Source organism: Pterocles gutturalis, unplaced genomic scaffold (genome assembly GCF_000699245.1).
Source record: "Pterocles gutturalis isolate BGI_N339 unplaced genomic scaffold, ASM69924v1 scaffold40060, whole genome shotgun sequence".
Taxonomy (NCBI): domain Eukaryota; kingdom Metazoa; phylum Chordata; class Aves; order Pterocliformes; family Pteroclidae; genus Pterocles; species Pterocles gutturalis.
Genome location: NW_010147846.1, coordinates 54,957 through 70,681, shown reverse-complemented (window position 1 = coordinate 70,681; position 15,725 = coordinate 54,957). Strand labels below are relative to the sequence as shown.

The following is a 15,725-nucleotide window of genomic DNA, read 5'->3' as shown; positions in this document are numbered from 1 at the left end:
TCTTTCCTCATATTAGCTTATTTTTGCAAATCTTTCAAAATACTTGTAAACTAAATAACGTTAAGTATTAAAGTATTAAAGAGACACAGCTTCCAAGTCTTATTTATGAACATTTAGTGGCATTCTTCCATGATCCAATAACATTTTATTGCTTTATGACATCTTAGCAGGTTTAAGTCCTCAAAAAACTAAAGACCAGTCAAAATGAACTGTTGTTTCAAAACGAGGCTATTCCCTATTTCTAACTGTAAAACAATAATCAGCAACATTAATCACAAAAATTACATTCAAATAGAAGTAGTAAGTGCATTTTTATTTTTATCAACCCAATTAAACTGAAGTGACAAATTATAAGAAAAAAAATGCAGATAAACCAAATTTTATCAACAAATGCAAAATGGTTTAGAAAATAAAGCTGCATTCCTGAGACACTTATAGCAAAACTTGAAAAGTTTCTGACCACTCTCTACCCTTCAGAATCTTATGCACAATCACAGAAGCTCACATGGTCTCTGTGGTCCAGAACACAAACCTAACAAATAAAAAACCATATTTCTTTCTCAAACCACAACTAAGAATCTGCATTTCTATCAATAAATAAATAAAAGCAACACTCACTAAATAGTTTTCATCCTGGAATGCATAATGTAATGTTGTGATCCACTGGTTGTCTCCATTCACTAACACATCTCTCTCTTCTCGAAAACAGGCAGTCTGAGGGGGAGAAAAATAATTATAGGCTTTAAGTAAAATCTATAAAGAGACACAGTTTGCAAGTTGCCTATGTTTTAACACTATGTTTTGGGGAAAAAAATTCAAAATGGTGTCAGAAGTAAAAAATCATTTGCTACACTCTCCAAACACCCCAAAATCTATTAAAAACTAGGTATCAAGAAAGTCCACCTTCTTTAAATTTAAACATTTGTACTTCTCTATATCACTAAGAGATACAAAGGGAGAAATAAACTGCTGTTTCCCATTGTCTAAAAACCCCGAGTCAAAATCTTATCTTTTTTATACATATATTGAAATCAAGTATCATTAATGACAGAATAGCAATATAAGATTGAAGAAAACAATCAAAAATTACATTATGTAACTGCAACAGGAGTTACAGAACTAGATTCTGGAGTCTTGTGTCATTGTTTTATCTCCTCATGCTGTTAGCCTAGTTTACACTTGAATTTTCACATAAGCAAGGTTCTTCTTTCGATTTGAAAGTAGCTGACAATAACTCCCGTGTAGTCATGATTTGACAATCATTAACCAGTCAGAGGTTTCTCAACACTTTTTGCTCAAGACAAGCAGGACAGAATTGAATATTGCTCATCAGACATAAGACATTCCCGAGGATCTCCCCTCAATATACTGGAAAGAAACACAGGAGACAAAAGGTGGCTTCACAGCAAGTGAAACAGAGGAGGAACATGAACTGTCAGGAAATGCTAAAGGATACCTAAGAGAAGCTGGAGAATGTTTGTATGAAACAGGTTTGTATAAAACAATAGAAGATAAAATCTGAATAAAATGATCACCTGGAAAGCAGCAAGGCAGTTAATTCAATGGAGGTCTTGCAACCTGCCCCAAGAACTGAATAAAATACCTCAGCAAAAGTCGTTTTGCAAAATAACACAGGAAAATGACCAAACAGATGAGAAGTCAAAAAGAAACTATAGCAAAGAAAGACGATACAACATTTTCAAGGGACTGAGTTCTGAAGTGAGTATCACAAGAAAGGAAAAGGTAGCAAACAGCAAAGCCAACTACAAATTTGTTCAGAAGAGTGTCTAAAAGATAGTGTAGAAAGAGTAGTAATTGTATGGGCTCTATTTAGAAGGCAGATGGAGAGTTAGAGAAAAACATAGACCATAATCTCTTCCAGCACACTCTGCTACTTCACAAAGATGTTTCATCAATTTGAACCACACTCTGTCTCTTCCATCTCAGGAGACAGCTAAATTTAAAGGAAAAATCAAGCCTTTTTGTCTTACTTTTCCAATTTCATTTCCAAAAACAATAGGCAAATACCAGAACTCTGACATGGTTATTGTTGGCTGTGAGATTTGTAGAGGGAAGAACGAAAAGCAAAATATCATTTTAGATTGAGCAAAGCACAAGAATACATGCAGTAAAAACAAAGGAGAAAATAACTCCCTCCTCCAAGCAAATAAGCCATACCAACTCTTGTTTTGGTGAACACAGTGACTAAGAATAATGCAAAGATGGTATGCTTTAAACATAGCACAATGCATGAGATAAATCACAGAAATTTGAAAAAATAACACAGCATACTTTAAACAATTTCCCTTCAAGGTTATTAAATGAAAAATACACTTTGGTGTAGGAGAAAGAGAAAGGATGATCTTCAGAATGAAGAAAAGCTGTTCCATGCTTCAGCTTGATTTTTTCCTTCCTTGTTTGTAAACTCTTGACACACTTCAGATAGACTATGAACTCTTGTTTTCACAAGGATAAATGACAGGTAGCTTCCCTACTTGTTATGACACAATTCACAGGATTAGTTACCACAGAGAGTTTATATCATTCCACTTGTTTTTGCCATGATTTAATAAAAGACCGTGCATTCCTTGAGCACTCTTGACACCCACCTCTGGGCAGTACGCCTAGAACTGACAGCAGCAGCTATTACCACAGTAGATCACAGTTGAGACAGTAACAGTCAAAGAGATGAAGTGGTTCATGGGCTTTACATTAATTCATGGCAAAAAAAAAAAAAAAAAAAAAATTCGAATGAAGCTTTTTTTTTTGTGTCTTTCATTATTTCACCATTGCACCTCATCTTCCCTAGGTACAGTGTCCTTGAATTGTTGCCAGAGACTTCCAGAGGTCATCTGATCCAAATCTCTGGCACAGCAAAGCCAACTTAGGGCTTTGGTTGTATCTATACTGTTATCACAGCCTTCAACCAGCCAAGAATTTGGGCTGCTTGGCTATTTAGTGCTCATGTCCTTACAGCTCAGAGTTAGCACCTTCTGGGAGTGCTGACTGCTTCCATGCTGCATAATATTTGTCCTAGTCTCCCCTGAGCCTCATCTGGCATCACTGTGGCACACATGTAACTCGAAGTGACTGTCAACACTCAGGCGAACAGGTCCAGGAGTGTAATAGCAAGCTGTCACACACTTTCAGGTACTCCTTGTATCAGTAATGTCCCTGATCCTACATCACATCTCAGAAGTTTTCAACAGTGGCCAGTATTTGGAAAACTTCTGCTCTTTATGACACCAAGGAGAACACTGATCTTGCAACCTGTATAATTTCATTGTAACAACGTTTCTGCATACAGTTACTCTCAAGCTTGCAGTCATCAACCTTAATCTGGCATTCGCAAGCTTCTTAAGAGTTTCCGTTTTTGAAAATGACTCCCACTTCCCACAGAATTGATACAGGGATATATGAACACCTTATTTCTGCCAGTTACGTATACACCTACCTACATGCTTGTCTCGCATTGCTGGACTGTATGATTTTCCTGCGTATTTCAGTGTTGGTGCAGCACATTGCTAACACACACAAAATGGGTCATTTTCCCTAGCAGTAGTAACAAGTGAGATGTGTTCATCAACATTTAAAAATGACAGGTTACAGTTGTTGAAGGTCATGCTTTGTAATGCATTTTCACTCCAGATGGTTCTCTTTTCACTGTATACCCATGGGTTACAAATACATGGAAAAACATAGTTCTAATTCTTTTTAGGCTAACGGTTCAGACTTCCAGAAATTCAGCTGGACCCATGGGAAGAGTATTCTTAATACCTTGCATAGAGAAGAAACTTTCAAACCTATTTATAACTGTATTTTAATGGAAAGAAATAGCTTTTAAACTGACTTTAAAAGGGTACATTTAAAAATAGAGTGGAATTTATTTCTGGTCTTTTTTTTTTTTTTTTTTTTTTCTTCTTCACTGAAATAAACCTTACAGTAGTGACATCTGATTTGGAGAGAAACATCTCTTTGTATTGAGACTAATACCAGATTGCTCAGTATCTGAATAATTTCTGGATGAAGAAGAAACATGTTTTGTACATCTAACCTCAATCAGCATGCCATTTATACTTCTTAATGTGATAACATTTTCATTAAAAGAGACAGGATGTGCACACATCAGAAATTGGCTTTAATTTGTCGGGATACATATTTTTTTTTTCAAAAGTGTGATGGTTTCCCATTGATCTAATTTCCTAACAAGACATAATTAAAACATAAATGTGGAAATCTGAATAAACTTGGAATCACCTGAACAGCAAGGCAGTCCAAAAGTAGCAAAGAAGGAGGCTCAAAGAAAAACTGAGGTTAGAGATAATCCAATCAGGCAAGTTGGAAGAGACACCAAGATAATACTTGCACTATCCAAACTAAAGAAAACTCAATAGCCAAAGCAACTTTGTATGTGTAAGACACTGAGTTATCATTTTTATGAGTCTATTTTTTAGGAAGTTTATTTTTAGTATGCATACATGAAGAACTTCAAAGCAATTTAGAGTTTCGGTCTGTTTGAAATCAATACACAAGTCTTCAGGCATAGACTTCATTTTATAAGCTTCTTTCAAAAGGAATACAGGGAAATATATTGAGGATTTTATGAAGAGTGGAGTCATACAATGAAAATAGGAACCCAAGGCAAAGCAGGGCTGTTGAAAGAGCTGTTCCACCTTTTCCAGAACACAGAACGGACTCAAGCTTTAATGAGGAACTTTCCATCACAAATTTTTGCAGATGGACATTTTTTATGAAACATGCATTCAAGTGAATTTGAAAACTTATCTTCCTGATTTTTCAATCTACAGATTGGACCTTGACTAAGTTCTAACTACTGATAAACTAATAGGCTTGTTGAATTATAGCTCAGTAATTACCTTTCACCATGGAAAATACTTGCTAAATGCTACATTCCTAGCTGGAATAAATGCACTAAAAGATTGCTTGTACAGTTGGTAATTCCTGGGCAATTACAGAAGAGGTATAATGTCTAAAACATCCAGCCCCAACTAAGTCACGATTCCATGCCATTTTAACCCTTTCTGATGAACTATTGAATGAATATTATTTTAATATTCATCTTCATACTGTCAATAAGTAGGGAAGCACCTTCTCAATCTCCATATACACACAAAGTCTTGTGGAAAAAAAAGTAAAAATTCAGCATAGTAAGATGGTACAGGACTAGAGAAAAAATTTCCGTAATCTTACTTCAGCTCTCTTCAGCATCTCCCATTTATTAAGTATCTTCATGGCAAAAACCTTATCCGCATTCTTCAGTTTTACTACTGCAACCTGGAAAAGTTAAATGAAAGTTAAAACATGAAAACGCACATTGTCATAAATTTTATTAAACCTTGTAGTTTTAGGTTTTTTTTTTCTTCAGTGTTCTGGACACTTAGCTTTACTCTCCACACAATACCATACCATCACCATCAAGAAAAAGTAACATCTCAACAGTACAGGATATTCATTCTGCGAAAGTTCCAAGTCTATTTTAAGCTTTCATTATGTATAATTTTTTCAACGTAACTGTAGATGAATAATGGTATTTCTCACCATCACACTTCTTGCTCTATCATACTATCATAAAGCTATCACTGGCTGTATGCTTTATATTCTTGGATTTATCCTCCCAGTCCTACACAATAAATTCCATAACCACCAAGAAAAGACAACAATGTAGTAGTTTCTAAAACAAAATAAACAATCTTTTAGGTTTTAGACAAAAATTAAACTGCAGGTTTGCCATAAAACAACTTCCACTCTCATTTCAAATAATGCACTAGACTTTCATCGAAGATATAGTAAAGTACTAATTCACAATTTTCCACCTGAAGTTCAATGAGCTCTTTATCATGTCTGTTATTAGTGGCAGGGAAACAGTGAAATCCACATTTTCTAGAGAAGTAAAAATTAGGAAACACAAGGCTCCCTCCCTCTCATTGCTTCTGGAACATAATATACCATATGCCTATGTAAAAATATATCAACGAAGCCAACTGACACAGTCCTTTTCTGAGAATATTATAGTTTTGTTTAGCCATAATAAAAGCTAACATGGAACATTTTTAGGAAAGAGGGAGAGAAGAAGTTTACACAAACGTTGTCACAGTTCAGGCTTCTCTGGGTATGGAAAGCTAAGTGTCTCACCTAAAATGGCCAGGAATCTGCCACAGAATCAGCTGCTGATCAGAACACTACACTACACCACACCCCAATTATAGAAAAGTTCAGCAATCAATACATTTTAGCAACTATTCTCCAACTCTCCCATTCTGTCTCTTCCCTTTCAAATAAATGTTAAGGCTTAAGGAGATAAAAGTGTGCATCTGGTCACAAACACATGCTGTCATGCAGATTATCATCATCTTCATCCTGCAGAGCAGTGACAAAAAAATACTAAGGTTGAATCCTACATTCCTTCCACCTCTTTCATAATCAGTAATCCAGCTATGTGGAAAGACAGTGATAACAGAAAAGAAAATGCAGGATCAGACAGTTTGAAGAAAGTGTCATGTAAACCTCTTTCAACCATCTTCAAATGTGTCATCAGCTGCAGCAGCTTCATGAACATAGCAAAAGCACATGTTGAAGGATTGCAATGCTCAGATGTCTAAACTAAAGCATACCTAAAGGCATACCTCCTGCTTAGCTACAGACTCATAGCTGAAGCAGATGTGATTTCCCATATATGCAGCAACACATTATCAGCCCTGCTCTTGAAACTGCTAACTCTTGGGGCCACCGGGGGTGGTGGGGGGAAAATGAAAAAAGGAGAAAAACCAGAAAGGTGCAACATCTACTTGTTTAAACTAGTTTATGAACTGAAATTTTTAAAGGTTACTTTATGCATAAAAATTGAGGTTCAAGTCCAGAATTGGGATCCCTCAAGGTACTTTCAGATTTGAAACACAAAAATAGATTGTTACTTTAGACTATACTCTAATTTTAATTCATAAAGAATGTCAACTCTCCTGTGCATGGTACCCCAAGACCGAGCACGACAATTTTCTGTAGGAGGGAAAGATCAATCCTCTGCAGTGATACATAACTCACAATGAAGATTTGAACCTTGACCCTCCTTTTACTTTACTAGCTAAAGCCAGCTTGAAACTCTGATAAGCCATATCTGTACCAATTTCTAATTAGAAATGGCAGGAGGAGAAAGGCTTCACATTGAAACTAGGCGGTGTTCAAACGGTATCCTACCTTGGATGACAGTGACTCCCTTCCCATGATATAGCGTGTGGTATTAAGCTACAATGTAATTCTTCACTAAAGATCTTTCAGAGTTTTGCCACAGTTGCTGGGAAAAATTAAAAGGTTGGTCCTAGAGCTGAGTAGACTGCTGCGGCTGTCCAGCATGAAAAGCAAGTTTTTCCCCATTATTAACCATTGTAGTATAAGCAGCCAGAGGCATAAGATAATCCACGTACTTGAAGTCCAACTCCAGGATTTCATTTCTTGCCTGTAGCATGCTCAGTGAAAGGCTGTGTTACTCTGCAAAAGACTCAGCTATCAAAAGACATACACTAATTGTACAGCTGCCCAGATTTGTGTGTCCTATACGGCATTCACTTTCACATGACCAAAAGAGCTACAGATCTCCCTTTGGTTAACTGCTGGAGCTCAGGGCTTCATGACACAATTGAGGGCTTGGTACCTTCCGTGAATCACAGAATCAGAACAGTTCAGGTTGGAAGGGACCTTAAAGGCCACCTAGTTCCAACCCCCCTGCCATGGGCCGGGACACCTTCCACTAGATCAGGTTGCTCAAAGCCTCATCCAACCTGGTCTTGACTGTGTAATAGTATTGAAGAGTGACTAAAGAACAAAAATAGACTCATGGTTACCAGCTGTGTTTACAATCAGTCAGAAGCAGTCCTTTAGTCTGTGAAAGCCATTAATGTTATTACATATCAATAACCACCACACACACACACGATCAAAAACATCATAATTTTTCTGCAATGACAGCATCTTTTTGGAAGTGTCTTAGTGGTTTATGAAAGTAAATTCTAAAATGCTTATTTCGGGATGGTGAAAGAAAAATCTGACACTTCAGCAATGAGCAGAATTATAAAGTTTATAATTGAAACAAAAAATTCTGAAATAGGATTACAGACTTAGGCTGTGTTTACATACACACTAAGAGGTACATACTGTGTATACAAAGGCCCAAATACACACAGTTCTGTTTTGATGTTCTCCCTTTCCCAAATAAGCTGTCAAGACAGAAGAAAGGGTAACCATCCCCGTCTAGTTATCCTGAAGTGTCTTGCTAGTGGAATTTCTTCAAGTTGAACTTTTAAAGGTTTGGGGTTTTTTTTTAATTTATATTTTCCTGTGAGCAGCCCAACAAAAAATGATTGGTATTTGCTGATGTAAACATCTTGGTTTAGTAAGATTTTTTCCCCCCATTCTTCCAACAGTTTTCCATATTTCCCACAAACAGCAGTACAGTCTGGCACACTGTCAGACACTTTCTGCCCCAAACTTGGTTACTTGTCTCTACGGTACATGTCTGCAAATTCCCTCTGCTTAAAAAGGAATAGCCTTATACAGAAAAAAGCTAAAACAGTAAGTATTAAAATGGGGAAAACAAGCAAACAACAACAACAAAAAAAAAAAAAAAAAGAAAGAAAAAGGAAGAAATTTTTTTTTTAAAACCATAGGACTAGCATTGGTTTTCTTGTTCATCAGGAGTAGGCTGCCCTCCAGAAACAAGCACTGAGTTTCAAAGGGACACATAGGGAATTAACAGCCTAACCTCACTTGCAAAACTAAAGGAATCTAAGCACAGCACTCCTTCAGCTTTTCTTACAAAGCCCTAGCTCACACCATCAACCTCTGGACTGAGGGAGTGAGAGGGAACGTTGCTGCTCTTAAGTGGATGTCAAAATCTAGAAGTGACTAACTAGTTCTCAAGACCACAAAATTCATCATCTTTGAAACATCAACAGCATAACAACATAGTATTTGCTTGCATAAGCAAGCACAGAACTTCTTTTTTTTTTACAAAGCAATAACAGAATGAGCTAAAAATTTTGGTGTTAGCTAGAAATTTCAATCAGCTGCACTTTTATACTGCTGAGAGACATGCTGTAAGACCTGTTGCCTACAGGACTCAACAGTGGTCCTTCTCCTTTCCTAGCAGCACCCTTCAACTGCCAAGTTCAAAATCTTCTTGTTTAGAGTTCTTTAAGTCTTTCAAACCATGCTGCCCAAAGCCAGCACAACGAAAACACTTGATGCCCACATTATTAATTTTACCAGGATAATACTCCTCCTCCAAGCAAAACATCTGTGTTTTCCAAAGACAACACTCTCTTAGATAAAATTATAAATAAGTAAATGCATGTATGGAAAGGGAAAGGGCTTGTTGTTAATTTGACAAAAAGGAAGCATTCTCAGACTGGCAGCAAGCAGGGTAAGGGAAAAAGAAAACTATGAACAACGAACTCTTACAGTTATAAGCAATAACTAGTTCAAACTACTTTTTGTCTACATCAAACTTATAAAAACAAAAAGGGAAATATTTCTTGACTATGCAAATTGAAGAAATTGAGTAGTGTAAAATCAAAATAAGAACAAGTCAGACACTGTGCCAAAGAAAACTTGCACTAACTTTGTAGTCTACAGAATTTCAGAATTATGTTGATTCAGGAGACAAAAATTACTCCTCCCAGAAACCTAGGGCAACCTTGGTCTCATTTATAGTTTGCTGGAAAGAAAATACATTCCAGATTTCTTAATCTGTCTCAGTAAGCTACTGTAGTCTACTGAATCCTACTGAACCATGCAAGTATTTTGTAATTTAATATCAATATAGTTTTTGGTGGCTTAAGTAGCAATAAATTTTGGTGGTCCTTTTTTCAACCTTGCTCAGATAATTACTGGTTATTTTAAAGGGAAATTAGTAATTTCATACAGAACCTGACTTTTTTAGACAAATGTCTGTGCAGGACTTGAAACTTCTTGTCTTTAAACTAGCAAGAAAATTTAACATATATCCTTGGAAATATTTAGAAAGTCCTACTTTAATAACATACAAAACCAAACACCTTCACTGAGAGAACATCAGTTTTGCCCTTGCCAAAGATTTTGGCAGTTAAGTAGAGTCACGCTATCTTTCTCAGATAAGGAATTAGAAAGAAACAGTGTTCTAAAAGAGGAGAACTAACCGATTACACAGACTGTCCTCAGAAGAGGACGGGGAAAGTTACGCTCTCACTATTCATGGGATGATTCATCATAAAGAAGCCTCCTGAGAAAGAGCTACAGTTTGTTTGTGGTTAAACTGCTGTGGAGTTGGATGCTGATTTAGCTGACAAAAATGTCTTCTCTTAAAAACACAATGTAAGGCAGGTTTCACAGATGATTCTTCTCACAAGAAAGCACTCACATTAGTAATTTTTTCTTACATCTTATACAATCTGTATATGAACTCAGCTGCAACTACTGTGGCAGCACTGAGAAAAGCCAATGGTTTAAGAGGAAGCGTTTACATCAAAACAGAGAATGCAACATTCTTTGTGGTGGAGGTTCAGACTAAAGATAAATTATCCATGAATAACTTCAGGCTTCAGTCTCCTTTATAAAAAAGCATTACTGCAGATGAGCAAACCCAGCTAAAAGTGATAAAGTAGCTAAATAAATACTACTCTTTTATTGTTATTTTTACAGTTGCCCTATGACGACATTTGCATGTAGGCATCATTAGAGTATGGAGTGACATATGCTACAGCAGAAATTCCTGTTTCTCACATGCTTCCTCTATTGTTCCATAACCACAGACTAGAAAAGACTAATTTTCACACATAATGCAAACATGTAAGTGAACCTGAAACCAATTCTTCTCTGTCACATGCCATAAAGCCTCCAGAGATGCTCTCATACCAAGGAGAACTGAAAAAAACAAACATATTTCCAGTTCCAAAAGCAATGAAGACATTGCTCAGAAAATCTTTTTCTTATACTTCAGGTTTCAGTTCACACATATTTTCAGCAGTATGAAGTACTTTCTGCGGAAGCTCTACATACTATCTGTATGTATATCCATCTGTAGTATATTTGGCCACCAAAAACTCAAGGCACTGTTACGCATTAGGTTGCTCTTTCTACATACGTAGTGTCCTGCATGAACAACAAAGCGTATGCACTTAATATAATTACGAACGGGCAGAAAGTTAAAGTTTATTTATTCAAGTTTCCCCAACCTACATAATGTAGCATGGCTAGCGTAAAACATAGTGATCAACAGCCTTGCTTGACGACTTCAAATAAGAGATCGTAGAATCATAGAATGGTTTGGGACCTTAAAGATCACCTAGTTCCAACCCCCCTGCCATAGGCAGGGACACCTTCCACTAGAACAGGTTGCTCTGAGCCTTATGGTTTAATAAGAAGCATCAAAAAATCATGTAGTTCGATAGCAGCAGGTGACAACTGAAAAAGAAACTAACACTTCCTAAATTCTTTAAAAGAAATTCAGGAAAAATATTCAAATATTAATTAAAAATAGGAAAAGAAGTGACAGGAATAGAGAGATTTCTCTTTGTTCTTAGAACGTCAATATCAATATTCGGCTATTTAACTTGCTGAAAAATACTTTCAGACCATCCAGTTATTAAGATTATTAGAAACTACTAGATCTTTATACCATCAGTAACTTACTGGTCTCCACCTGCTGACTGGAAAGAACTACAGTCAAGCAAATGATTTATCATCAGACAGTTGAAACATGGTCTCTTAATCCATGTGAACTTGCCTTCCCTCAAAATTTAAGAGAGTTAAAAAGAGCTGTCAAAGAATGTATAAATCAAAATGTATGTGCATCAAATATCAGGTGGGCCTACAATGTCCATTATGCCTAAATAATGTAAAAACCCCTACACTGGTATATTGCTATTAACTGTCTCTCCTCAGCGCTGCAAATTTCCAGAAGCATTATTCAAACCCTTCCTTCCACCTCCCTCACATACATACCTCCCCAAAGGCTCCTCGACCAATCACCTTCAGGATTTCAAAATCTTCTTTATGTAGTCGCATCTGTTTCACTTTAGATGTAAAAGGTTTGGCTGAAAAAAACAAAAATATCAATCATGTAAATAGGAAAAAAAAAGCCACCCACACAAACCCCCCCCAAAAAACCCAACAGGTAACAGTAACATAAAATAGATGCAATCAGAGCCCTGAGAACAACAGACAACTTTGCTTATATACCTATATTCCCTAATGATATATAATGAAGTTTAAAGCTAGAAGTAACGACCCATAAGAACTAAGCCAAAACTGCTGTGAGAAAAAGTTTAGGAAAGCAAGCTTGCATTCACTTTTTTTTTTTTCATTTATAGTTTAAAAGAAAAAGAAAGAAAGAAAGAAAGAAAGAAAGAAAGAAAGAAAGAAAGAAAGAGAGTTGAGCTGACTATATTTTTCTACAGTCTTCCATGCTCATAGCACTGTGCTGTATGTTGTTAAGTCTGGTTGCAAAAGCAAAGTATAATATAATGAGTTCATTTTGGACAGTATTAATTTCTCTGTTAAAGAGCAAAACAATATTGTTTTCAACGAAATCAAAATGCTGATGAATGATAACTGGAAGGGCAATATTGGCCTAGATGATGTATCATGCAATATTTTTGGAGACCAATTCTTGAAGATGGGGGACGCTTAGTAGTAATTTCTTGGCTTCTGGAAGCAAGAACAGTTGTACTCAAGACATTATTAACACATTCAGTGGAAAAACCCCATGTATATAAAGTTAAGCTTCATTTCCCTCTTCTTTTTCCCTTCTTTTATAACATATTTGAAAGCAGTAAGCAAAATAAGGTCTTGCATTCCAGCCAAGTAACCCCAGTGTTCTTTGCAATGGAACAGTATCAGGAGGACTGTTCCCCTCTTTCAGCCCCATTTAGCACTACAACTAACCAGTCCTGGTTCATTAAGACATGCTCTCTGCATGCATGCAAAACTTCCAAGTTACTGATAACTCAACTACAAAAAACACGTAACACAACCTTTGGCAAAAAAGAAAAAACCTATAACTTTAAATAATTAAGCAGGAAAAGTTCTTTTAAAAATAATTGTTTTAAAATAATGTTTAATACTTTGCACAAATGAAAGCTATTACTAAAACAGAAGCTTCAGTAAATATGGTTCATAAAAGTTGCCCATAGAAGAAGGTTGTATAAATCAGCGTACACAGGACTGGAACGGGTCTCAGAAAATGTTAAGTTCAATTTCTGGCTCAAATGCTGCCTTTCCCAATGATCCTAAACAAGCAGCTCCAGATACTTCACCACAGTTTCACATCTATTAAAGAGGGACAGAATTTTTGTAACAGACAAGGCACTGACCATCATATACTTGCATCAAGTAAAAGAAACAAAAAGATGCATCATGAGGAGCCATAAAAACCTTTTAAACGTATGCTTTCATGGTACAGTGACCCATCTAAGTCCACTTCTATCTGTACAGAGGCTGATCGAACTAGCACAGCTTTATCTGCAGCGAAGAGTTCCAAGAGGCATCATATTGCAGAACAATCTGTTGAAAATAATGGTTCTAAACAGAAATGGGAATTGGTTTTCTAAAGCTCCAAAAGTAAACCCTCCCACATAACAACCAAATTATATCTAGACACATGTAAGAAAACACATTTGGGTTCTCCTAGAATTCAGTATTTTCTCTTTCTAATGTTATGAACTAGTCCTGCAAAAAAACCTCAAACCCTAATACGTATACAGATAATGCATAATTCAGTTTTTAATTTTGATATTAACACGCACCCCTTCAAGGCACTACAAAATCCTTGTCCAAAAGCCTACTGCACTCTACTCAAAGCAATTCTATAAACTGAGTCAAGACACAAGTTACCTGTATTTTTAATACCTAAAAAAAAAACACCATAAAGCTTCTTTGTCCTAGTCCTTAAATTAGCATTGTAAATCACATCTGAAAAACAATGCAAAAACATGGGGTCTTATATTTCTCTTGCTAAGCAATACAGCACACCTCTAATGTTAGTGGTACAACAGATGAAATCCTTCAAAAATCTCAGAGGTTCCAAATTTTGAACTCTGTCAATTTTTCTAAAATTCCTCACAAGCCAGGAATCAATTCTCTACCAGGAGTAACATTTGTTATAACTACAGAAACATCAACTTGTGACTAAAAAAACTTGGGTTTAGGCCCAAATAGTAAAGATGCACCCATACGACACTCAAATTTTAACTGCAGTTATATTTTTACTTTAAATTTTTTTTCAAAACATTTAATTATACAATTAAAATACAAGTTTAATATTACATTTTAAATAGCTTTAAAATGTAATTTAAACAGAAGTATATTACTCAAGTTCCTAAAGATTCCCCAAACTTTCAATTAATCTTTTACACCTTAAAAGAAAGGCCTTGCAGCAGAAACAGTAAGTGACAACAAAATGTACTGCCTTACTGGGACAGTCTCAGCTGTACTGTACCAACTAATTTTATACAAATATTAATACGACTGACGAATACTACTGAACAAATTAAAACAAGCCTTTACAGCCTTTTAATTTGAAAAACAACTGATTGAAAACAAAGTAGTTCTCAGCTTCAACAGTTTTTGACCATTATAGGCCTGGCTAGAGTACAAGGCAAAATATCCTGTTAACAAGCAACAGCATAGCTGCTTAAACCACAAAACTCTTCCTCACTTTATACTGTAAGGAAAGGCCTGTCATTCTTTAATTACTACATTTTGGAATCTTCCAGGGTTCCCATAGGGACACTGGAAAAATAAACATCATTATAACTACTTCAGTAAAATACAGCCGACAAAAATAGGTTTGGATTAGGTTTAATGATTTGTAGTATCAGTGTTAGTGGAAAGGTTTGTAAACCCTTCTTGTAAACCCTTCTCTTTTATTTTTTTATCATCTCTAGCAATAGACATGTCAGCGTATAGCCAAGCAGTTTTATGAAGAAAGATACTGTCCAAGGAAAGAAAGAAAAAAATGAAAAAAAAATTGCCCAAGGAATGTGCTCCACATAGCTTGTTCCAAAAAAGGTCAATTTGCTTTATCATCGATGTTGTTTGTCTGTTCTGCAAACATCTGCTGTTCTTGTGGCAACAGCAATCTTAATTACAGAAAACTTGGCCTGGCCAAGGGTCTTGGAAGGCATATCTTCAGACAGCCGTTTCATACATCCAGCTTTCCAGGCTATGAGGTTAACAGGCAGACTTTTTGCAACTACTTTGGCAATGTCATATGAGCTGTTATAAAGGCAGCAGACCGTAAGGTCAGGAAACAGTTTTCAAAATGCAATGTGCTCAAAGGGGTCCCCGCAATGCAGCTCTGTTAAAACATACAGGTACACAACCCTCCCCTGTTTACCTCCCCATCCCCATAAACAGAACCATCATGAAGTTAACAGAAAACTAGACCCTCTTTTTCAGGAGAGGCAGTTTCCTTGATCGTTGATAGCAGAGAGACACACTCTCTTTGCAGCTTTCTGAGACCAAAAGGCAGTATGGGCTTTTCCTTTGGTACTTCACTCAACCTACAGAAACACACAGAAGGACAGCTGATTTTTTCCACGCAGACATCCCTTTTCAAGGGTGCTAGCCATGTGTGATGCAGATTAGGGACCAGAAGTTTGCTGCGCCAAATCAAATTCCTCCTCCTCCAAACCAGAAGGTAAGTGTGAGCAGCATGTCCCCTGGCTCCTCCTGGA

The 15,725-nt window shown here is 36.4% G+C and overlaps 1 protein-coding gene across 1 annotated transcript in view; it reads right to left on the bottom strand.

The window, feature by feature from the left end:
* The window catches only part of CDC42BPA (CDC42 binding protein kinase alpha (DMPK-like)), a gene marked incomplete at its 3' end in the record, with an annotated part of 162,247 nt that overhangs the window by 91,906 nt on the left and 54,616 nt on the right, over window positions 1–15,725 (bottom strand). Inside the window, exons 2-4 of the mRNA XM_010086172.1 lie at window positions 11,992–12,083; window positions 5,212–5,295; window positions 619–714 (exon numbers count right to left, since the gene is read on the bottom strand). Coding sequence (XP_010084474.1) covers window positions 619–714; window positions 5,212–5,295; window positions 11,992–12,083 — 272 coding nt within the window. The remainder of the gene's footprint in view (window positions 1–618; window positions 715–5,211; window positions 5,296–11,991; window positions 12,084–15,725) is intronic.